The 26,266-nt window shown below is 40.0% G+C and overlaps 1 protein-coding gene across 2 annotated transcripts in view; it reads right to left on the reverse strand.

Annotated features, from left to right (window-relative positions):
• The window catches only part of LOC149227611 (putative LRR receptor-like serine/threonine-protein kinase At1g56140), a 430,653-nt gene that overhangs the window by 116,783 nt on the left and 287,604 nt on the right, over positions 1 to 26,266 (reverse strand). For both annotated transcript variants that reach the window (XM_089377835.1, XM_089377834.1), the window contains 3 exons: positions 5,424 to 5,489; positions 5,128 to 5,172; positions 4,786 to 4,841 (listed from right to left, as the gene is read on the reverse strand). In XM_089377835.1, the coding sequence (XP_089233961.1) occupies positions 4,786 to 4,841; positions 5,128 to 5,172; positions 5,424 to 5,489 (167 nt within the window). The remainder of the gene's footprint in view (positions 1 to 4,785; positions 4,842 to 5,127; positions 5,173 to 5,423; positions 5,490 to 26,266) is intronic.

Consider the following 26,266-nt stretch of genomic DNA (forward strand, 5'->3'; position numbering starts at 1 on the left):
TGTTCTATTTTGATTTTTTAGCTTAGAATCGTAAAAAATATTTTGCGAAGGCTTAACAAAAAAAAAAAATTTGAAAATTTCATTTTTGGTGTCTCTATGTTCCATTTCTCTATAGTTAATGCACCTAATGTTTATTTTGAAGTTAGCTATGTGAAAGTGGTAACTAGTCAGCATTTAAATTTTATGATCATTTAAAGCGTTTAATTTTTCTTTAAGTTTAATTGCTGGATCATCGTTAAAGCATTGTGAATTTACTGGATATCTTGTAGTGCTTGGGTTATTTGATAAATGATTGTTAATAGTAGAATTATAAAGTTCAACATTTGATAAATAATCGTTTAATCATTTATTTCATAAGGCACTGGACTATTAACTTAATAAAATCAATTAAGTGCTTATTTCCCCTCGTGTCTCCCAACCCAACTGGTCCCTTGTTGGTCATACATTATCCCATAGGGTCTACCCCCCTTAGCCGCAGGCTAAGTTGCACGAAACGGGGAAACGGAAACGAGTTTCCGAAACGGAAAGCGAAACGAAACGCGACCTCCCCAAATTTTGGAAATGGGGAAACGCGAATATATATATATATATATATATATATATATATATATATATATATATATATATATTTAAAAATTATTATTATATATATGTGCAATCATAAAGCATGAATGATACATTTACATTATATGATTATAATTTATTACATTTAAACATTAAGACTAAATTTACATCACATTTACTCATGAGTCATGAATGATCACATAATGAAAATAAAAATATAGAAAAATCCAAAATCAGCCTTTATTTATATTAGTATATGAGGCTGCAAGTACAATAAAGACTATAAGGTTGCAAGAACTATAGAGAAACGACTTGCTGAATAGCGTGATGAGAGAATGAGACAAATTGCCCTTTTATAACTTTAGAATAGGTTTCTAGAACATCCCGGAAACCTAAAAAAAATTTAAAAACAAATTAAAAAAAAAAAATTAAAAAACAACACATAAATTTGGGGAAACGTGGCTCGTACGGCATGGAAACGCGTTTCCGGCCATACGGCCACGTTTCCGTTTCGGGAAACGTGGCCGTACGGTCGGAAATGCGTTTCCAGGCCGTACGGTACGCGGAAACACGTTTCGTTTCGTTTCCCGGGAGGAAACGACCCCTAGGGCCACGTTTCCTGCAACTTAGGCCGCAGGAGACAAGTTTAAACAGAGAGATTGGGGATCAGGGTGACAGCCCCCAGTCTGAGCGTTGTCATGACAATCTGTGCGACAACACACCCCACCTCACTCCTGGAGGTATGTCAGCAATCATAGCGCAATCTTCCTCCAACCTGGAGGATAGCCTATCGATCTCAGCATGTGATACAACCTGGTCTTGCTTCTCCTCTTTGTCCTTCTTTTTGAGAGGACATTGGGTACTGTAGTGCCCGAGTTCACCACACCTAAAGCACTTGATCTTCGACAGGTCCTTCTTCCACTACTCCTGTTGTCCCTGACTGGGACCCTTTGATGCGAGGGCTACATTATCCTCCTCCTTCAACTACTTATGTCCATTGTTGCTGCCATTGATGGAGCTCTTTAGAAGTGCTTGCATCAATTCCTCCTGCCACAAGTCAACCCACATCCTGTCCCAATCTGGTAAGCTTGTCTCTGCCCAATATGCTTTGGACAAAGACTTGCCATTCCTCGGAGACACTGTTGAGTGCCAATCTCAGAAGCTCTGTGGGTTGAGGCCCTGCCCCAACAACTGACAACTGGTCTCGAACCTCCTGAATCCTGGTGAGGAAGGGATCTATGCCTTCTCCTTCTACATCCTGATGCATCTCAGCTTCCCCTCTAAGTACATCTTTTGCTGCTCGAAAGTGCCCTGATATAGCGTGGCGAGAGCATCCCACATCTCTTTGGTAGTATCCTTGCCAGCTATGTGTGAGACTATATGGTCCCAGACTCCATCCAAGATCAACCGCTTCACCTTTGCCATTTCTTTCCTATATTCCTTCACCTAATCCGCATCCTGGGGAACTGCCACAACGCTGTCTATATAGAGCTTCAGGTCATATTCATCCAACACGAAGGACATCCTGGCCTTACAGATGACATAGTTGGAGGAGTCATCCAACCTATCCTAATCTCTTAGCCCAGCTGTGGCCATCTCAACAAAATGTCGAAAATAGCTTCTTTCCTTCTACTCAGTTACTGCTCTACTATTCACACTCCTTTCTGAAGTGAGAAGATCTGCTCACAACTACTGCTGATCTGCAAGGAAAAATTGAACTTCTTGAGACTAGAACTTCTCTGAGGAAAATTTTCACTCTGTGTGTGCTCTTCTTACTTCCACTGGACACTGACTTTGATCTAGCGAACTGCTGCAAAAACCATTGCATCTAGCTAGAGATCTTGTCAATGAAAAATCTGAGTTGCTCCCTCTTCCTCTAGAATCACTCGAACTAGAAAGATCGAATTTTTCTGCCCCACTCAGAAAAATCTAGCCTCCACAAGTAATTCGGCCCCCTGGCAGAATGACTGTGCTATCCTTAGGTATTTTGGCCTGCTGCCCACAACGAGCAGTGAAATTACTTCTCTCTTCGCTTCTAAGCTCTCCAGCTGATCAATTGTGCTCTGATACCATGTGAAAATTCCAATACTGAATCCTATTAGAACCTTATTGCAGCAACTAGAAATTATTCTCCTAATTGTTAATTTAATTTAACAATTTATTTATTGTTTGCTACAACAAATACTGAATAAATCACACTGCAATCTACATAAATAAAACTGCAGAAGAATAAACATTGGAAGAAATGCTAGCACACACATAAAATAAAACAATTATTTTTGGACAAAAGTCCCTGGAAAACCCCAACTTGGGGAAATTGGTGCGACAGCTATGGGTTTTATTATTAAGCAACAATGAAACAATCTGAGTACAATCTGGATGTCAAATACTGGCAATCCTGCAGAGAAAATACTGGCAAAAATCTAGTGAGGAATTTTCCTCACCCCACAGGAAAATTCGGGCTTTGACCACAACTCCAAGTGAGCCGTCCAAACTGCCTCTGTGCAGCTACTTCACCACCCTAGCACAGTCCCTTTTGCACCTAGTCTGAATCAGCCTCTCCTTAAGCCGTCTAGTCTGTTGTTGTCTGGGAAAATGTCTCTCCTAGCCTCCAGAATCTCTACCCTAGCTTCTGGCATTGAAACTCATCTTTCCCCATCAGAATCGAAACTACCTCTAGAGGCTACTGCGTTGTACCAGTGTCAGCCTCTCTGTGGCTCTTCTGCCTCTCTGCAAATGCACTCACCAGATCTGGAATTCTTCCTTCGGCTTCACTGTCTCTGCCCCTCTCTCATTGCTTCGATCTTTGACTGTCTTTTCGGCAATTAAATGGTGCTACTCTAGAAATCGATCTGCCAAGAAATCGAACCTCTTAAGTGTATTCTCCATTACCACATCGACCTCCTCTTATAATCCTCTATTGGAGCACCAATGACCCAGATTAGAACTTAATCAATTGCTAGTATCATCTCTGGATCGATCCAAGTGAGTTTCAAGATGATTCTCACATTATCTCAATTAATATTGATTAATTAACCATATTCCATAGGTTTAGATTTAGTAAATATTTAAAATCTGGTTAATAATCTAATTAAGTCATTTCTAGGCAGAATTTCCAGAAATGATTTCTGGGTTTTGGAGATTGCATGTGTTCTAGCCTCGCCACAAAATTTCATGGCCAGAACACATCCAATGCTACAAAAACTAACATTGGGAAACGTGAATTGTCTTTGTAAGCGTGAAATGTGAACTGCGAGACTACCATATGTGAAACATCTTAGGGATACTACACCAAAACCAAGGCCACCTACAAACAATATAGACTTACCTGGACATAGGTTGGACTGATCCATACACTGGTGATTACCCCTACAAAATCAGGCTCCCATAGAACCATGAGTTCTCAAGTAAACCCATCAAAGGTCCTCCAATCCTATCCAGGATGAAAGGAACTTGAGACGAGCTGAAAGGGATAGGACATGATTTGACCAAAACAACAAGGCACAAACAATGAGACACAAGGTCTAGGATGCTTCACACAAGATCTCACATGGTTGTTACATGGCTTTTGACTTGTGACCTTGGGGTTACAATGGTGTGAAAAAATGTTGCAATAGAATATACTACCTATGCTGAAGGATGGGTAACAAGACCTTACCCTATGTGTGTCCACCGCACCAAGTTGCACAAACCTTTGCAACCCTGCAAATTCAATCCGTAACAGGGATCTACTATCAACTTTGATGCATGAACAAGAGACAAGGATGGGGTTAGGGAAAAAATAATTACTACCACTTGTTAAATTATCAATTTGAAAATGGGGGTGAATTGGGAAATTGTATTGAATTCTGTCGAGAACTCATTACTGGATCTTGTCAATGGAAACCAACAAGGAAGGTCAAAGGTTGAATATCCCACGTAAATGGCATGACTATATTCACTCCTTTGGGTTACAATCTTTATCTTATGGTATATGGAAATAATTTTATAATTAAAAGAAAGATGGATATGGAAACATATATATAAGAATGAAAATGAGAGAAATAAAAACTTAAAAATTTGTTTATCTCATTAATACAAGCCCAATCTCAATGAAAAGCTATCCCCAACTTGGCCAGTGCAATATCCATTATACATGCAACTACATGGAAATAAAACAGATAACCTTTTTAGAAAAAGCAACTTGCGGTACTTAAAAGGGAAACCACTAGAATAACTCACATCCTTTATTGCAGGGAAAGGTCCGTTGGAGGCAACCTAATCCTGTCCCAGAAAAGCTGCAATCACAAAGTTGCTAATAATGACCAATTATAATATAGCCTAAAAACATTACTTAATATTCTTAAATATATAATTCAGATAAAAATTCAGGTACCCTGCTTTCAGACTCGTGCCCAGTTGGATGCATCCTGAATAATTATTATATTGATGATTTTGTATAGCCTATCGAATTCTAGAACTATTTTTAACAAATCAATAACATAAGATTTTCAACATTAGCTCAATATGTTTCCTTGTATTTACTCTTTAATAGAATATTAGATAAAAAGGGGACATGCCTACCTCTTCTCTGTTTCATTTGTTGTGAAGTTATTTCCTACTAGATTCCTGCATGTCATGATATTAGTTATTACAATTTGGATAGCGTAGTTGATGGAAACAAGCGTGTTGATGATCACACCTAATAATAGATGCTAACATTCACTAATAAAGAAGGACGCGACCAATTATAACTGAGATAGAAATAAAGACAGGTGGTGATATAAAAAGAGGGAAAAGAAGGCAGAGTAGAAGAGATATAGCAAATTTCACAAGGCCAACAGATGAATTTGTATCAGAAATTACTCCTCTTTGCATACACTTTCAAATTGTTGTCACGAAGCCATGTTGGAAGAGCTCCTGAAAATTGGTTGTAAGATAGATCTCTGCGGACACAGGATATCAGCGGTACAGTATGATATAATTGTTAATAAAATTGAGATTTCAGAAATAATAATGTATATGCTCTAAAATATATGCATATGCGAGTGTTACGATGCCTAATGATAATATCCTTTATGTCTGTCATTCACACTCGATGATAGTCATGTAGTCATTGGACATTTAGACATTAAACTTTCTGTTAGTAGTATTTACTTTATGTCAGTAATTAAGGTTTGATGCTAAGTAATGGTTGGTTGGACATTTATTGCCATTACTCATTTTAAAGTATGTTACAAAAGTAATTAATACACAAGTATCAATTAGAATCTTACTAGGTGGCAAAATACTAAAGATCATGCATGCATGTAAAATCACTTATCCCACATGCAAGGATCAAAGGGGTGAAAGGAAGAAGAAATTATAAATAGGCCCATAAGCCTCAAAAAAGGATATGTTATTGAGATGTTTTGTTATGGGCAGTAGACCTACACCATACTATAGCATGGAAGTGCAACATTTATACTATAACACTGACAATCTAGGCTTAAGTTCATGCCCAGATTTCATACTTTTTCATGAAAGTTTTCTTGTCTTACATACTATTCTATAGTTCCTTTATCAACATAGTTGTATCTGTATTTGGAATATTAACATCGTCTATTACATTTCCTTGCTGTAATATCCCTCTTATATAATTGATTTAATTTCCAGAAATTTAAATTCAAGAAATTCACTATAAATATTTGCCAGAAGATTCAACAATAAATTTTAAACATCATTCTAGAAATTGTAGAGAAAACACTGCGAGATCCAGCTATTTTATTTATAAATTGGAGGGAAATTGCATCACTTAATTTGGAAGAAAACTTGATGGAAAAATTTTCCCCAAAACCCTTTTCTTGACTCCCTTAGCTCTGCAACTCATTCTGACAGCAAATTGAAGATTCGACCCTCTTGAATAATGCAATCGGCCAGCTTGAACCCTAGCAATTCGGCCCTCCTGAGCAATCTAATTCGGCCCTCTGATTGGCAGCGATTTTCAGCCCACAAGTTAAGTTGATTTTGGCTCCCATGAGAAATGCAACAAGACCCTCCAATAGCAAGGTAATTTCGTCTTCCTCCAGAAGAAATATTTTGGCCCTCAGAGGTATTAATTCAGCCTCTAGCTTGAAGAAGAAACTTGGCCACTGCAACATGAAAATTCGGCCCCTGAATTGGAATGAAATTCAGCCCCTGCAACACCACAAATTTGGCCTCTAAACATTATACAAATCAGCTCAACTGAAGAAAGAAACTTGGCCCTTGTGCAATTCGGTAATTTGGCCTCTCTGGTAATTAGATCGATCTCCTCTTGGTCTACAAACTTGGCCTCCTTAAATACCAATTCATCCTCCTCTGCAGATGATAATTTTATTAATTAGCTAGGATGGCAAAATAGCCACTGAAACCAATCTCCACCAGCTAAGTTGTGTATTTCAACATCAAAATTGGGAATACTTGAGGGTTCTCACACACAATAGCTTCTCGAGCTATTCAACAATTCACGAATCAAATATAACCATACCCCTTTTCCTCAAGTCTCCTTTTCTTTATAATTTTTCCCTCTACAAAATACCATGGGTGGCAAAATAATACCATGGGTCACTTATTTTTATAAAGTGACTTTACCACTTTTATTTAATTATTAGGATAATATTTACTAATTAATCTATTGACCCCCTTTTTCTTGTTGATAACCTTTAGGGATCATGGTAGGCTATGACTTCACTTTCCTCTGCTGTTATGGATTGGAAAGGGACATTACAGTCTTCCCTTCCCGAATTTTCTTATCCTCAAGCAACTATAAGCTGGGATGCTATAATACCTATTCACCTTCCCATGTGGCATCTTCTATCGATAGGCCATTCCAACAAATTAAGTACTCCTTGATAATTCGATTTCTCAACTTCCTTTCTCTTTTATCCATGACCTCTTCCAGAACGAGGACCAATTTCCGCTCCTCATCTAATGTTGGAAGTTTTATTGTCGCATTAACCTGCTGCCCAAGTACCCTTTTGAGGCAAGATACGTGGAAGACATTGTGAATCTTGCTTTCTTCCAATAGCTCTAGTTCATAAACCACTTCCACAATTTTCTGCATCACCCTGTAAGGTCCATAAAAACGGGGCTTCAATATCTTGGAGCCACGTCTTTTCAAGGAGGATTGTCTATACGGCTGAAGCCTTAGGAAGACAAGGTCCCCCTCTTGGAAACTACGCTCCACCCTGTCACAATATGCATATATCTTTTGCTGATTTTGGAACATCTACAAGTTTTCTTTGAGGATTCTAAGAATGTCCTGACTATTTTGTAACTAATCCTTTTCCTCTGGTGCCCTTATATCTCCTAATTCCATCTCAATAAATGTGGGAGCATCATATTCATATAGTGCCTTAGAAGGAGTCATGCCAATGGACATATGGTAAGTAGTGTTGCAGCAATATTCTCTGAAGTGCAACCACTGGATCCACATCTTCTGCTAATCGGCCACATAGTTTCCCAAAAATTAAAATAACCTTCCATTTGTTGATGATCTTTGTCTAGCCATCTCTCTGCGGATGGTAGCTAATGCTCGAGGTTAGTTCCTTGCTAGCCAATCTAAATAGCTCTTGCCAAAATGCATTGAGGAATCTACTATTTCGGTCACTGACAATATGCTTGGGAACCTTGTGCAATCTAAAGACCTCTCGAAAAAAAGTTTTTTCTACTTGTGTTGCTATGTAGTTGAAGAATATTTCCATAAAGTATGCAAATTTGGTTAGCCTACCCACCACCATAAAGATACAGTTTCTCCCTTCCACCTTTGAAAGTCTTGTTGTCACCTGGATTGTACAGGCACTGCAACAACCGCTTAGGGTGGGGGTTGTCACTTTGATCCCCGCCCACTCTGTTCTAGCTGTCTCCCAACACCAAGCTATGGGGGTAATACCTATGGAAATGAGGTGAAGGAAAACAAGTTGGGAACCAACTTGTTTGGAAGACGCAAATGAGTGTCCTAGCTACTTGGTTAAATTTAGCAAGATTAATGATTAGATTAGATTTTAAATATGAGACCAATGCCTTATGGAGTCACAATTCTTGCTTAATGTAAATTAATGTCAAGTAACCAGATGGACACCCGTTGCTTAATATGATAGACTATCCTATATGATATGCAATTCCTAAGAGCTAGGTGTCATGCGAGGATGTTGGTTATTTTTATCTTGTATGCCTAGTCTAAGTTGAACCTCTCCCTTAACTATTTTGAGAAACAATGTTCTGAGTAGGTTGTGAAATGGAAGCCAACAAGATTAATGATACCTCCCCATGTGTTCCACCCACTCAGTGTCTCTGGTGCTGCAAAGACTGTGGCTCTGACGACTGCAAGGTCATTGTGTTAACCACTAAGAAGAATTGAATCCCTCAAGCTAATTGGAAAAGGGTTTGCCTAGGAGCAACCAAGCTTATGCTTGGAGGTAAATTATTAATGCAAACTAAATCCTAGGATGCTTATGCAAGATAGAATGAGGGAAGTCTTCTTGAGTTAATATTGTTTATGTTATTTAAGTACTTAGTATGAATTATCTTATAGCAAGAGTACTTAACAATGATTAGATAACAATATTAGGACAATAAAGGTGCTTAAAGACACAAGTGCCAAATGTTCAACAATATTCCACAAGGTGCTTAACCAATGAAACTTAAGATTTCAAGTGCTTAAGATAGACAACCAAGATATTAAAGCCTCTTAAGATTATGATCTCTAACTTAGAGCAGTGATCCAATGATTTCTTAACAATGCTTCAATTAGATGTCAAACACAGTAATGTTAGTTAGATTCCAAGTGTTAAAGCAACTTATGCCAATCATAAGATCATAGTTTTAGAGCTTAAGTGTAGGAGTGCTTTTAGTGCAAAATTCAGAAATTTTTGTAAACTCAGAATAAGAGAAGCAGGTGCTAGACCTCAAAACTCAAATCAGCAGTAATACTTCAGAAAATTTCAGCACTTTATTAGATTAATGACAGCAGCAAAAAAGTCACCTTAGATCATAGCATTTACCCAACATATGAGGTATAAAATTTTCCAATGGCTAGCAAATGTAAATTTATGTATTTAGCCCATGTTATGATGATGTACAACTAATTACAGTAGTAAGCAACCCAACAGATCAATAAGCTAATGATGCTAAAAGCAATGTCCAATATGCCCAAAAATAGGAAAAATTTACAAAAACTGAAAAAATCAATTTTTTAACCCTCTTTAGATGTATGATGAAGAAAAATTTCAGACTTGATTCAGTAATTTAAGTAGTAAATTCCAACAAGAAAATTTTTAGATCTAGGCTAGATCTGAGCTGCCCAAGTGGCCAAAATTCATGAAAATTTAGATTTTGCGATTTTAAGTGATTTTGACCAATTCAAAAGTGATTTTAGGGTTATTATATCACTGTTTTAATAAAACAGAAGCAAAATTGGGGTTTAGAGATCAAACCCTAGGCCCAAGGCCTTGAAGATCAACTTGCCCAAGTAGCCCAAAATTTCTCCAATGATCTTGCACCTGAAAACACAAATTTTTGAGCAAAATTTCCTGCAAAACCACCAAGGAATTAGACTTGAAAATTTTCAGCTATGGAACTAGGGCAAACTAGGGCAAAAAAGGGCCAACGCTAGGCCAAACAAGGCTAGCGTTGAGGGAAGAGGAGGCTAGGAGGACGGATCAGGGATCAAAGAGGCAAGAGGAGACCGAAAAAGGCTAACATTGGAGGAGGAGAGCCTCAAAAGGTCAGACATTGGCGAAAGAGGGGAAAGCGGCTAGGGTTTAGGGGCTAAAAAGCCCACAGCTAGCCCTAAGGCAATTGTCTAGGGTCTCAGAGGGGGTCGAGGCTCAAAAAGCCCACGGCTAGGCCACTTAAGGCCTCAAATCCCCAATGCACGGGCTTGAAGGGAGGGTCGAGGCCCTTCGAGGCTACGGCCTACCTCTAAGAGGCTAGAAACGCTGATGCATGGGGTTATTAGGCTGACTATGGAGGAGAGAAGGAGGATGTTGGCCCTCAAGGGGCTGGATCTGGGCTCGAGAGGCCTAAAAAGTGAAACCTTCACTTTAGAATTTTTTTTTCTCTAGATTTTAAATATTTCTGCCAAATCTTCAGTGGGCAACCCTGCAAAATTTTCTAGAGACTAGATCTTACCCTCAAGAGCCTAGATCTAGCTCTACTTCAACTTGATCTCTTGATTCAAGGGTTATGAAAATTTAATTTTTGAGAAAAATAATTTTATCGCTATTTTCTTTGATAAATGGCTAAAAACACTTTAGAAATCCCATGCACACTATAGCCTTAGCGAAGATTTAATCCACCACATAAATATTCAGGATCCAAGGAAAATTATCCTTGCCCACAGTTTGTGAACTTGGAGACGAAGGACTGAAGTACTTGCAAACCAAGGTTGCACGAAATGGGGAAATGGGTACGAGTTTCCGAAACGGGAAGCGATACGAAACGCAACCTCCCCAAATTTTGGAAACGGGGAAACGCGAATATATATATATATATATATATATATATATATATATATATATATCTATTAGGACATTTAAGAAATATGTGCAATCATAAAGCATATATGATACATTTTAATTTATTACATTATGATAAAATTGTCAATTGTCAATGCATAAACTATAAGTATCTAAATTTACATCACATTTACTCATGAATAATCACATAATGAAAATAGAAATATCCAAAATCAGCCACGAGAAATTTCTAATTTTTTGTCTCGTGCTTGATTGGGAGTCTCCTCCTACATAGTCGAATGACCTTAGTGCTCTTGATTAAATACAAGTTTCATACCCTAGTACCCTACATTCTCTTGATTATTGGGAGTCTCCCCTGCATAGAGGGCTTTGTTCTCTCGATTAAATACAAGTTCCATACCCTAGTACATGATAAAATCCAATGGAACCATTGCAATCACCCCAATCCTGAAACCCTGAAAAACAGATAAGTCTGCTGGATTTTGACTGCGATCTAAAATTCTACTTTTTCCATATGAAATCCAATGAGGCCGAAACCACTCTCAAACATCCTGAGTCATTTCATGGTAATGTTAAAAATTTAAGTAAAAGGATGAAAATGAAAAATAAAGGAGAATATCACTTTTACTTTAAGAATTTAATATTACCATGCACTGCATATCAACACTAGGGCAAAAGTTCACTTTTATAACTTTAGACAGGCATCTGGAAGCAACTAGAAGTCACTAGGCTAACGTAACAATAGATTACAAAACAAATAAAAAAATTAAAAATAAAAAAAACACAAGTAAATTCTGAAACGCGGGTCGTACGGCTTTGAAACGCGTTTCAGGCCGTACTGACCACGTTTCCGTTTCATGAAACGTGGCAGTACGGCCTGAAACGCGTTTCAGGGCCGTACCAAACGCGTTTCAGCGTTTCGTACCCGTTTCCGTACGGAAACGCCCTCCTACCCCACGTTTCCTGCAACATAGTTGCAAACACTGTATTTATCTCAAAATAATCATATATTAGCACAACATAGGAAGCTCGTAATCAGTACATACCACAAATCAATGAACAAGTACACCTCGAGTTGCACCCCAAAGTCTTTATTATGATAGAAAAAATAGTTCCCAATAGGACAATAGTTTACACAAATGCTTCAGAAGCAATTTCTTAACCAGAAATCAAATGGCTAGAGACTCAAATGACTCTCTAATTTACAGGTAAATCTTCCAAGTGGAAAAATAACAGCTAGTTTGCTTGATCCTCGCCAAAATAATCTTGGCTGTCGAAAAATACTTGATCATATTTTAATCTTATCCGTTGAATTTTTATTTTTGAGGAATTTTCGAATTTATCATTTAATTCCATTTTTATTAGCTCAAAATTAATTATTTTGAACTAATTTCCTCAAAATTTTGACTTTGACTTGACCACCAAGGTCCAAGGGTCCAATTTTTCTTGAAATATCCTATATTCCCTTGGTGGACGACCTCCAAAAATTAATTCTTTTAAGACCCACGAATATTTCCACTTGGAAAATTTAATTTTCCTAAAACATTTTAATTTGACTTTAATTAATTAATTTTCTGGCTTAGGATTTAATTATTTTTGCCAGAAAAATTAATTAATTGACACTTGAGGGGATTAAATTCTTTTTCCACCCTCTAATATTTTAACCATGGTGTCTAAGTATGAGGGACCATGCATTAAAATATTTTTTTACATAAGAATTTTTTACAATTCAACTCTCAAAGGGAGAACACCCGTTTGGCTTAGACCCTCAGATTACATACCCAATTCTGCGACTCAATATGAGCTAGCAAACCAAGTGATTTGTAATAAAATAATTTAGCTAATTGTCTTAAATTATTCCCAAATCACTTTCACATAAGACTCGACTAGAACACTAGGACTCACTTAAGACTTTGACAAAGAATTCCACCCTAGCTTTGGGGTGAGGTTGGAGGGAAAAACTCTGTCGACCATCCATGTTTAAAAGCACAAATGAATCAGTGAGATCAAAAACCTCCTAAGATGAAACTCTCGCCAAAATAATAGGCTTACCTAGGTTGTTACATACAGACATGGTCTTACTAGCATCATTTACATCAAAATTTTGCAAAATGGTTTTACAATAACATAGTGTTGATGATTAATGATTCGATCCTTTGAATAAAAGTATGGTACATATGCTTCCACAGAACTTTGACAAAGTGAGTGCAACAAGTCCTATAATAAAATCCACCAAAATGCTTTCCCGTTTTTGCTCTGGAATAGGTAGTGGATGAAGCAATTCTGCTGGATGGGTTTGTTCTACCTTGTTCTGCTGGCAAGTAGCGCATTTTGCCACATGTTTCCAAATGTTCTCCTTGAGACCTTTCCATGTGAATCTCTCTCACCTACCTGTATGTTTTGAAGAATCCTTAGTGACCTGCTAAGAGTGAGTTATGGATGGACTTCATAATTCTCTTCTTGAGCTACAACTTGAGGACCAAGAAAATCCTCCCTTTGTAAAACATGACATCATTGATGACTTTGAACCTATCATCCTATATCAATCCATCCATCAGCTCATATGTAAATTTATTCTTCAAATACTCCCCTGGTAGGAGTGCCTTCCAATCACTGTTAATCTCCATGAGTGAACAAGATGGTGGTTTCCTAGAGAGAGCATCGGCCACCATGTTCTTCTTCTCTTTTACATATTTGATGTCAAAATGATAGACCTGAATTTTGTTGACCCATTCTTGTTGCCTTTCGTTCAGCTGCTTTTGTTCCAGAAAATATTTCAAGTCGTTGCGATATGTTTTGATCACAAGCCTCCCTCCTACTAGGTGTCTGAACTTCAACAAATGCATCATTGTCAGCATTTCCTTATCATAGATAGATACAGTCTCTCTGACTCTCTCAATTTCCTACTTTCAAAATCTATAGGGTGCTTATCTTGTGTCAACACAACCCCTATGATTGCACCGAATGCATCACACTCTAGCACAAAACGTTTTGAGAAATATGGAAGAGCTAAGATGGAACAAGCACTCATTACCCCTTTACACTTCTTGAACATGTGTTGTGCTTCCTCAGACCATCCGAATGCCCCCTTTTTGGCTAGATATGTTAAAAGTGCCACCATCTATGAGTATCCCTTGACAAAACGCATGTAGTAATTGCGTATGCCCCCATACAGCTCTGTAAGGTTCCTGGATGTTGGCCAATCAAGAATAGTCTGTATCTTTTCTTGGTGTACTTGACCCCCTTTATGCTGATAATGCGCCCGAAGTACAAGATTGTGGTCATCCTGAAATCAAATTTGTATTCTTTTGCAAAAAGAGACTACTCCTCTAGTATGTGCAACACCTCCAAATGCTCTTCCCATGTCCTACTATAGATGAGAAGATCGTCAAAAAATACCAATAAAAATCTCTGCATCTGTTTCCTAAAAATATGATTCATACAAAATTGGAAGGTAGCGAGGGCGTTGGTAAGCCCAAAAGGCATGACAACGAACTCAAAGTGCCCATAGTGGCATCTAAAGGCACTCTTTTGTATATCATGCTCATGCACACTAACTTGATGATACCCTAATTGCAAATCAATTTTGGAGAAACAAATTGCTTTATGTAACTCATCTAGAAGCTCATAGATCCTGGGTATCGGGTACTAATTCTTGATGGTCTACTAATTTAGGGCCTTGTAATCAATGCACATCCTCAAAGTTCCATCCTTTTTCTTGACTAATGATACAAAGGATGCAAATGGGCTAGATCTTGGCCTTATGTGTCCCATATCTAGCAACTCCTTAACGACCTTTTCTATTTCCTCCTTGCACTGCTTGGGATGCCTGTATGGAGTCGTGATACCCAGCTTAGCCCCTTCTTCCAAATCTATTGCATGTTGGAATCCCCTATTCGATGGCCCTCGGTGAGATACCTCTAAACAACTTCTGATGCATGCTTAACAATGCTTAAATATCTGTCAGGTATTGCTTCCATTCATCTAGAAGCTTTTTCTTAGTCACCATACGTTGTGCATCCCATGTTATGTCACCATGCCTGATTATACCCTCCATTTTTTTAGTCGTGACCATTCTTGGAGCATTGTTGTTCATTGCTCTCAACAGTACCTATTACTTACTAAAAGTGGGTGACCCATAGGAGAATCTCTTCTATTCATCTCTTCTAGCCCATAGTTGGCAGCCCTTGACATCCACCTTATATCCGATGTGATGTGCCATTCATATCTCCACCAACTGCATCAGTCATATGTTTCCTCGCCCAATTGTCAAGAGCACGTGTTGGAAGGTGGGCTTTGTTACTTTTTTGTATATCGAACAAGTGTTCTAGTCTCGATTTGTGTCTAAGAGGCTAAGGAACCTGAGTTCTCCAAAACCCAGAAAAAGTTTTGCAATATAAGTTTTTGAAACGCCCCAATTAAATTAATTGATCAATAATTAAAAGTTGCCTAACTTAGGAAAATTGATTAATTAATGAGAATTAATTGAGGATGATCGAGAATTCTCTAGAGACTTACATAGATCGAGCCTAAGATGACCTTAGTCATTGATGAGGATTTAATCATGGTCGTTGAAGCTCCAACAAAAGATTATAAGAGAAAATCGATGGGATGAGGAGAGACACAAGTGAGGGAGAAAGCATCCATGCAGTGCGAATTTCCCAGTGCACAGTGATTCAGTGAGGGAAGAATTTGAGCCAATGGAAGAGCATCAATGATTGAGGAATTTGATCGAATCATTTTCAGAGGCAAAGGGAGGCTAGACGACCCAGTTGGAGGCAGTTTAAGGGGCCTTCCAGACCTACGCAGACTAGTAGTGCAAGTAGCCAGTAAGCAATACGAGCAGGCCAGTTGATTTGCAAAGGGAGAAAATTTTGTCCCATAAATTTTTCCAGAATATTAGCCAGAGGATTTCCAGTGAGGCATCTAGGTTATTGTACTCAAATTTTTACTTCTGCATAATAATAAAATAAACCCTCATCTATTGCATCGATTTTCCCTTCGGGGTTTTTTAGGGGACGTTAGTCCAAAATAATTGTGTTTATTGTGTGCATGAACTTCTCAATTCCAGTTTAATTTTCCGCATTTTATTTATTTTATTGTGAAGATTGCAGTAGTGAGCTATTCGTTATTTGTCGTTAAATTAATTTAACTGAAGACAAATAAACTGCATCAACTAGAAGAATAGTTTCCAGTTTATTGCAATCATGGATTTTTCACATCGTATTAGATCAGTGAAGATCAGATCAAAGGCTTAGAGGTGACAAGAGTAAAATTGTTAGATATCTCCGGAAGAGAACTGTGTAGTGGATTTTTGATCCGTCCAACGTTTCAGATGGTTACTCCATCCATCATCAGGGACCAAAGCGCTGATGTGCATCTTCAAAGGGAGATATTGACACAATTTCTCCAAATCTACATAGGCTAGCCAGGGGTGCAAATTGTAGAGGCAATGGAGTTTGATTTCCAGTTCCAGGTGTAGGAAAAATTCGAATAGCCTCAGAAGTAGAATTTACAGGTAGTAGATTTGTTGGTAAGCAGTTTTGGTGATCATATCAGATCAATTTCGAATAGCCTTTCAAATTCTTCTTCTTATTAGATTGTCATTGAATGTTAAAATTGGCAACCAGGGCAAAACTTCATTTGGGTCATCTTATTCATGGCTAATAATATTTTTATTAGATTCCTCTCGTCGAGAGGTGTAGGATTGATATAAAGATCATCCAATTCCGATAAGTATTCATGGAGATATGAATTTATTTTGATTATGGAATTATTATCAAGCCGACCTACAACTCATGTAGGCTCAGAAGCCCAACAATCGCATCTATTCACCCACCAACGTTGTGTATAAATATAAGAGGACTTTTCCTCATTTAGACTCACTCATCTCATCACATCTCTCTCTCTCTACTGCACAAATATGAGTCTCTTCTCTACTGCGCTGAAATGGGTCTCTCTCTCTCTCACACATGTGAAGCCGGAAGCTGTTGAATTTGAAGCTGCAACTACAGAAGTAAATATTGACTTGCGTGGCCTAGAATATCTCCTCTTTGGAACTGCGCTATAGGTTCATCTAAATCTCCTTTGAAAGCCGCAACTTTTGGTGGTGGAATGAAGTCAATCCGACGAACAATTTGCAAGATATCAACTACCCTAGTTTGAAGCCGGAAACTGCTGAAACTGTAGCTGCAACTGCAGAAGTAAAGATTGACTTGTGTGGCCTAGAAGATATCCTCTTTGGAACTGCGCTGTAGGTTCATCTGAATCTCCTTTGAAAGCCGCAACTTTTGGTGGTGGAATGAAGTCAATCCGACGAACGGTTTGCAAGATATCGACTGCCCTAGTTTGAAGCCGGAAACTGCTGAAACTGAAGCTGCAACTGCAGAAGTAAAGATTGACTTGCGTGGCCTAGAAGATCTCCTCATCTGAACTGCGCTGTAGGTTCATCTGAACCTCCTCTGGAAGCCAAAACTTTTGGTGGTGGAATGAAGTCAATCCGACGGTCGGTTTGTGAGATATCGTCTGCCCTAGTTTGATAATGAAGCCGCTAATGCTGATGCTGCTGATCTAGGGTTTGCTACTGCTGATATGAATCAGATTTATTGTACTATTTCTCTCTGTTGAATTATTGAAGATAAAAGAAGATTTGATCAAAGGGTTTCCCCACACATTGTGGGTTTGTCCCTGGCTAGCCGCCACATCTTGTGTCTCTTGTCTTGGCTTGTTTTCTGTCGATCGTTTAATGTTCTATCTGCACTTTACTTTATGTACATGTGATTGCTAATCGGTGGAATATAATAAGAAAAAGAAGTAAACTATTATAAGCATAGAACATACCATAACTTAACATGGTATCAGAGCTGAGGTGAAGACAAAGCCCGAGCAAGAGCAAGAGCAATCATTGAAGAGAAGATTGGCAAGGCTATCCTAAAAGAACTATGGGGTCCTCAACACTCTTTCCTGCCGAAGACAAGCTCCGTGAGAAAGCTGACTATCACGGATGAAAGATGTCTATCGATCTAATCCTTGAAGATCAAGGAGTGCTGGACCATGTAAGAGGCAATATTGTTTAGCCTTCATCAAATGCATCTGCTGCTGCCTGGAACAAATGGAAAAATGGAGAAGTCAAAACAAAGAAGATCATCCGGGACTCTATCGACAAGCGCTTGGTGCCCTACATCTCTGATCTAGACACCTCCAAGGAAATCTACGATAGAATGGTGAGTTTATTTAAAGTTAATGATGCAAATCAAGTTTTGTTTCTTAGAAGTAAGTATGCAAGCATACTTCTTAAGAATCACCGAGATCAAGAACGATCTCTTATCTATTGGGGAAACTATTACTGACAGAGAAATGGCACTCACAACTCTTGAAGGATTACCATCTGAATGGTATGTGTTCAGGACTACTCTTCTGAACTATAATGTAATTCCTGGTTTCGAGGAATTAATGGCTAGATGCATTCAAGAAGAAACAAGGGAAGAAGTGTAAGAAATGCCCATGCCTAAAGGTCCTCCTGCTGCCTTTTCTTTTCATGCAAGGAAAAGAAATAATTCCGAGACTAAATCAAAAGGAAAGGTTGGACCTAAGGCTAGAAGAAAATGACGATGTTACATTTGCAATAAAGCAAGTCACTATGCAAGGGAGTGCCCTGATAGAAAGGACTCACTCTAGGACGATGATCAAAATCCCTCTGATGGCAATCAAAGGTATGACAAATTCAACAGCAAAGGTAAGAGGAGAGTTGGGAATCAAGGAAGAGGACAAGCATTCAAGAAGGCCAGAAATTCCAGGATGTATTAAATGCACCTGACCTCAAAAAAAAATAACCTAGTGTCCATCTCGGGAACGGAAGACAAAGGCTACAAGGTAACCTTCAGCGATGGCAAGGTATGTATATGGAAAAATAATGTTAAAGATGCCTTTACTCTTGGGTTTAGTGTTGATTCATTATATCAGGTCGATGGAAGTCTGCTAGGTGTCATGTCTTATGACACATCTCTTCAGTCCGAACTTTGGCATTAGAGGTTTTCCCCCCTTCATTATAAAGCTATACTCGGTGTAAGACAAATGGTGATAGGGATGCCCGAATTTTGAATAGAGAATGAAGGTGTATGTCGAGGATGTGCTGAAGGAAAGCTCAAAAGGGGACCATTCCCCTCAAGCCAAAGCAAGACCTCTGATATATTACAATTGGTTCACTCAGGCATACCTGAGGTTGGCATTAAGAGGGAGACTACTACACCACATACTCCTGAGCAGAATGGTGTGGTGGGAAGGAAGAACCGCACGATGATGGAAGCTGTCTGGGCCATGCTACATGATCAAAGACTTCTGATGTTTCTATGGGCTGAAACTACAATCACCGTTGTATATGTACAAAATTGATGCCCTCATCAAGCATTGGGTTCCAAGACTCCTAAAGAAAAGTTCACCGCAAGGTGAACAATCTTTCGACTTTGAGGAGCTCTCAAGAAGCCAACACCAAGGAACCGAAAGAAAAGGATGATGAATCAATGCCTGATGTAGAAGAACCCATGGATCTGATAGATTCTCATCCACATGAGCCTTACTCTTCTAGGAAGAGGCCTTCATGGCTTAGGGGGATACTTGATGATGCTAAAGGACATGCTGCACCCTGAGGAACCTTCCGTCAAAGTAAGAAACTTAATAGGTATCAAGGATACCTGACCATCATGAGCATGATCATACAAAATGAGCCTTCGTCATTCTCAGATGCCGTCAAGCATCAAGTATGGAAGGATGCTATGACCGTAGAATATGAGTCTATTATGGAGAATGATGTCTGGGAAGTAGTTCCCAGACCCTGGACAAGACAATTGTTACTTCAAAATGGCTTTACAAGATAAAGCATGCAGCAGATGGAAGCACGGAAAAGTATAAGGCTCGTTTTGTTGCTCGAGATTTCTCCCAAAAGGAAGGTATAGACTATGATGAGATATTTGCACCTGTTGCCAGATATACGACCATCCGCTCGATCATAGCCCTTGCCGCTTCACAAGGATGGAACCTACATCAGATGGATGTCAAGACTGTGTTCTTGCATGGCTCGATCAAAGAAGAGGTCTACGTGGAGCAACCCGAAGGATTTGAGATTTATGATCGAAAATCTCATGTATGCAGGTTGAAGAAAGCTCTCTATGGGCTGAAGCAAGCACCCCGAGCATGGTATGAGAGGATCGATAGCTACTTGATGAAGCTGGGATTCACTAGGAGTGAAGTTGATCCTAACCTTTACTTTAAGGTTGAAGATGACAAGCCTCTCATACTGGTGTTGTATGTGGATGACCTATTTCTAACAGGTGCAAACCCTCTCATTCACAAATGTTAGAGGGAGATGGCTTTTGAATTTGAAATGAAGGACCAAGGACTTGAAGTGTGGCAGAAGCCAAGGGAAATTTTCCTATCTCAAGGAAAATATGTGGTAAATATATTGGAAAGATTCGGTATGATGGACTGCAAGCCTGTGACTACCTCGAGGATCTTAACTTTTAGAAGTTATATGGTAGTGATGTCGGACCAGACTTGGGAAATGCCTCTGAGTTTCAAAAACTCATTCGCATTGATGTTCTTGGTGAACCTCCGTCCGAACATATGTTTTGCAGTTAGCATTGTGAGCTCATATTTGGTTGAGCCTCACTGGATTGATGCCAAGAATCTTCTGAGATGTCTTCAGGACACAATCTCTCATGGATTAAGATACACTGCCGGAGATGTGAGACTACTTGGATATACTGATGTTGATTGGGAAGGCAGTGTGGTGGACCGTAAGAGCACTTCCGGATGCTGTTTCACCTTGGGATCTGCTTCGATATCCTGGATGAGCAGGAAGCAGAAGTCGGTGGCTTTGAGCACCGCCGAAGCAGGATATATTGTAGCTAGCATAACCTCGTGTGAGGTAGTCTGGTTGCGAAAAGCTCTTCAGTGAGCTGTTTGGATTTACATTGGATACCACTGTGATTCTCTATAACAACCAGAGGTGGGATTCGATTATTGAGGAATCCCGTATTCGTCGATTGCTCCAGCAAATAGACATCATCTTGGATATGGTAAGTTGATGAGCAAGGAGGCTCCATCGCATTAAGATGATGTACAGGTTGATACACCTTGTCAAAGCCCCGAGGAAAGATCTAATCTGTGATTTTCCAAAACGACTTGGAGTCGGCAAGAAACCTTTGTACAAGGGTCCTGCATGTTGCATACATTGAGCTCTGGGAGCTCTAAGGGCTTGCGGTTCCTACTGGAGCAACATATAACCACAGGGTGACTCACCCTCCCCTGGTGGTGCACACTAGAACAAGATGATTCGCTCTCTTGTGGGACAAGATGATTCGCTCTCTTGTGGAACAGGATGATTCGCTCTCCTGTGTAGCAGGATGATTAGTTCTCCTGTGAGGCCTGGATTGATGTGTTCTCCATGGCAGCCTGGATTGATGTGTTCTCCACGGCGATTGTAGCAGGATTGATGTGTTCTCCTGTGAGGCCTGGATTGATGTGTTCTCCATGGCAATTGTAGCAGGATTGATGTGTTCTCCTGTGAGGACTGGATTGATGTGTTCTCCATGGCAATTGTAGCAGGATTGATGTGTTCTCCTGTGAGGACAGGATTGATTAGTTCTCCTGTCGAGGCATCCTACCCATGCAGTCTGGGACTCATGGGAAGTGCCTCTCATCTGATCAATGAGCAGGGAAATGAAGTTAGGGACCATAGTAGTACCGATGGACGCATCGTTGTAACTACCGTACTCCCTATGCTAGGATGACCTCCATTGATCTGGGATCAATGATACTGGTCTGGGACCAGTGGTAGGAGTTGTACCATACTATGACGCTGACTTCGGGTCGGTTGAGACTGGTCTAGGATCAGTGGTGCATACTCTGAGACTGACTTTGAGTCAGTGGAGGATGATATTGGTCTGGGACCATTGGAGTTGTACTCACTATGACGCTGACTTTGGGTTGGTTGAGACTGGTCTGGGACCAGTGGTACATACTCTGAGACTGACTTTGAGTCAGTATGATACATCCTCGATCATTTCTTCTTCTTCATAATTCGGACAAAAGCAGAGCAGAACAGAACAATGCAAGAGCAGAGCAGAACAGAGCAAAACAGTACAGATCAGTGCAGGCAGAACAAGACAAAGCAGAACAGGCAGAATAGAGCAGAGCAGGGCAAGGGTCAGGCTGTACAGGGCAGTGCATTTGATGGATGAATAGTAACGACCGATAGACAGATTGCAGATGAAGTTCTCCATGGTTGAGAGGGAGTGTTAAAATTGGCAACCAGGGCAAAACTTCATGTGGGTCATCTTATTCATGGCTAATAATATTTTTAGTAGATTCCTCTCGTCGAGAGGTGTAGGATTGATATAAAAATCATCCAATTCCGATAAGTATTCGTGGAGATATGAATTTATTTTGATTATGGAATTATTATCAAGCCGACCTACAACTCATGTAGGCTCAGAAGCCCAACAGTCGCATCTATTCACCCACCAACGTTGTGTATAAATATAAGAGGACTTTTCCTCATTTAGACTCACTCATTTCATCACATCTCTCTCTCTCTACTGCGCAGATATGAGTCTCTTCTCTACTGCGCTGAAATGGGTCTCTCTCTCTCTCTCACATGTGAAGCTGGAAGCTGTTGAATTTGAAGCTGCAACTGCAGAAGTAAAGATTGACTTGCGTGGCCTAGAAGATCCCCTCTTTGGAACTGCGTTGTAGGTTCATCTGAATCTCCTTTGAAAGCCGCAACTTTTGGTGGTGGAATGAAGTCAATCCGACGAACGGTTTGCAAGATATCGACTACCCTAGTTTGAAGCCGGAAATTGCTGAAACTGTAGCTGCAACTGCAGAAGTAAAGATTGACTTGTGTGGCCTAGAAGATCTCCTCTTTGGAACTGCGTTGTAGGTTCATCTGAATCTCCTTTGAAAGCCGCAACTTTTGGTGGTGGAATGAAGTCAATCCGACGAACGGTTTGCAAGATATCGACTGCCCTAGTTTGAAGCCGGAAACTGCTGAAACTGAAGTTGCAACTGCAGAAGTAAAGATTGACTTGCGTGGCCTAGAATATCTCCTCATCTGAACTGCGTTGTAGGTTCATCTGAACCTCTTTTGGAAGCCGAAACTTTTGGTGGTGGAATGAAGTCAATCCGACGGTCGATTTGTGAGATATCATCTGCCCTAGTTTGATAATGAAGCGGCTAATGCTGATGCTGCTGATCTAGGGTTTGCTACTGCTGATATGAATCAGATTTATTGTACTATTTTTCTCTGCTGAATTATTGAAGATAAAAGAAGATTTGATCAAAGGGTTTCCCCACACATTGTGGGGTTTGTCTCTGGCTAGCCGCCACATCTTGTGTCTCTTGTCTTGGCTTGTTTTCTGTCGATCGTTTAATGTTCTATCTGCACTTTACTTTATGTACATGTGATTGCTAATCGGTGGAATATAATAAGAAAAAGAAGTCAACTGTTATAAGCATAGAACATACCATAACTTAACATTGAATGATTCAACAAAAGAGAGTACAATGATCCATATCTTCATTCATTCAACTATCCAACAAAAATCAATTAAACAATATCCGTGAGATATACCCAACCACGCTCATACTCAAAAATCCTGATTCAGAAGCCTGTAATGAATTGTCACTATTTGCGGTCAACTTTCGAACACTGCAGTCAATGAGTGAAAATTTCGAACCACTGAAAAACCAAACCCTAGTTTCCGATCGCATGGAAAGCATGTTGTGGGTGTGATTGAAAGGATCAGTCGCACGGATGAACCGACCAGCGAGGGACTGCAACTGAGATCCCTTTGTGATATGCCTGCGACTAAGGCCATGTTACCGCTCAAACTAGCAGGGGTCCTAGAACGGGATCCTTGAAGGGTTACTACTAGGCTAAGGGCAACAATGGAGCAATAACCCACTGTCACCTCGGCTAAGGATCCCTACTCTTTATGGATTTTCACCAATGGGAGGAGACCCGATATACAAAGAATCACTTATGAAGTATAGATCAACTAAGATGGGTGTGAAGTGATCTCAATGACCCTTTCCTCAGAGAGACTCAAGAGTATGGCTTGCTTGCTTCTTAATCAAGGTGCAAGGTTCTCTAGGATAGGGGAATAGGGATTTGAGGGATTGGCTTAAGGAATGTGACTTGTAAAGGAGCTTCCTAAACCCTAAAATCCTTGTGGAACTTGGCTTCCCAAGTGGTTTTGAAGAATCCTTGTGGAACTTGGTTTCAACTTTCCCAAGTGGTTTTGAAGATTTGACTTTGATAAAATATGGGACCACATGGGACCAAGTGGACCCAGGTTAGGTCAAGGGGAGGGAGTTTAGCAACCAAATTAGGGAGGGGAAAGGGATCGAGGAATGAATTTTCAATGAAAGGATCCCAGTGAGGTTTCTAGCCTAAGGGAAACCAAGCGCAAGAATTGGTCTTCGAGCTAGGTCTTGTGATATCTCAAGGTCCCACTGTTAGAATTTCATGAAATTTGGAGGGCTTCTACAGGACACACCAACGCAGTTGTGGATAAAACATCGAAGTATTTGGATGGCTATATCGTGAGATAGTGTTGATTTTTGGTAGTATTGGATGTGCTCTAGCCATGAAAATTGGTGGAGAGGTTAAGGCACATGAGATCTCCAAAACCCAGAAATCGTTTGGAGAAATTCCACCCGGATGAAGAGATATTAAAATAATTAATATTTTTAATGAGTCCCTAAGTCTAAACCTAGGAAAATAAAAATATTAATGTGTATTAAGATAAAATGGGCGAGAAAGTTCTAAGTGACGAGGATCAAGCCAAATCTAATCTTAGCGGTTGATTAGGGACTTAATCTTAGTCGTTGAATCGTCAACGGGAAAAGTATAAGAGGAGGCTTGAGGGTCAGTTGGAAACACACCAACAGAGATCAAGAATTCAATTTTCTAGGGCTAGGTTTGCTGAGGAAATCGAGTTAGAGATTTGTTGCAGCGAGGGGCAGTTCAGCAAGGGATTTCAATCCAAGGCTGAAGAATACATAGCAGATAGGCAGTGAAGTGTCGGAAGAGGCAGCGTAGGCCCAAGAAGGGTTGACACAGAGGCCAGAGGAACCAGGGCAGAAGATGCGGAGAGCCATAGAGGCTGACACAGAAGCCGTATAGGCTGATGCAGAGGACGCAAAGGGCTTCAGAGGCAGCGCTGGGAGATTCTGTAGGGCAGACTGGGAGTTGATCAGCAGATCCTGAGCCGGGAGATGTTGATGCAGTTCCAAAGAGGGTGACGTAGTTCCAGAGCAGTGCTTGGAGCATCTTTCGCTGTCCAGCACAAGGAACAGTCAGAGTCACTGTAGGGTTGAGCATCCAGTTGTTGATTTGCCGAAATATCTGTCTTCGGAGAGAGGTACTACTGCCAAGGATATTCTCTACAGGGTGAGCCATTTCTGGCACCCTAGTTGTATTCACAATTCTGCTTAATAATAAAACCCTCTATATGTTGCACCGGTTCCTGCATTGGGTTTTTCTGGGGACGATTGTCCAAAATTAACGGTGTCCCTTGCGTTATTGTTTTTTGTTTACTTCAGTGCATGATCTGTATATCTGTGAAGGTTGCATTTGTGTTTACTTCGATATTTATGCATTTAAAGAACTTATTAATGTTAAGAACAAGTAGGAGATAGTAAACCAGACATTGCAGTAGGGGTTTCTGATGTGTTAGATTCAGGAATTTTCACATGGTATCAAAGAAATTGCAGATCATAGGAGACTGAAGGCACCAGTGGGAAATCTAAGAGTTTGCAGCAGAGAAGCAGCCAGCATTGTTCTAGAGCTAGAGATGTAGAAGGAAGGGTGACGCAGTGCAGTGAAGGTGACGCAAAGGTTCACGCAACGCCTACGTCATAATTTTGAGTCAAGAGAGGAAGACGCAGTAGCTAGGAGGAGCCCACGCAGTAGATGCGTCAACAATCCAGGCCAGCACAGAGGCAGAAGGGGGTCAGATCAGGCCTACGCAGTGCGAAGTCATCTTTCTCAGTCAAGAAAGATTGACGCACTGGCCAGTAGGAGCTGATCCAGTTCTCACTGTGATTGCGCAGAGCTAGGATGGCTCAGATTCTTCAAGTTTTCGGGGCTAAGGGAGCTGTGAAGATTTTGATTTGAGGAGCTGGTGGGATGCTGTTTCTCTCAGTGCAAAACAGTGTCTAAG

Source organism: Pinus tabuliformis, chromosome J (assembly GCF_031772625.1).
Source record: "Pinus tabuliformis cultivar Carrire ecotype Pingquan chromosome J, CPIR1, whole genome shotgun sequence".
In the NCBI taxonomy this organism is placed as follows: domain Eukaryota; kingdom Viridiplantae; phylum Streptophyta; class Pinopsida; order Pinales; family Pinaceae; genus Pinus; species Pinus tabuliformis.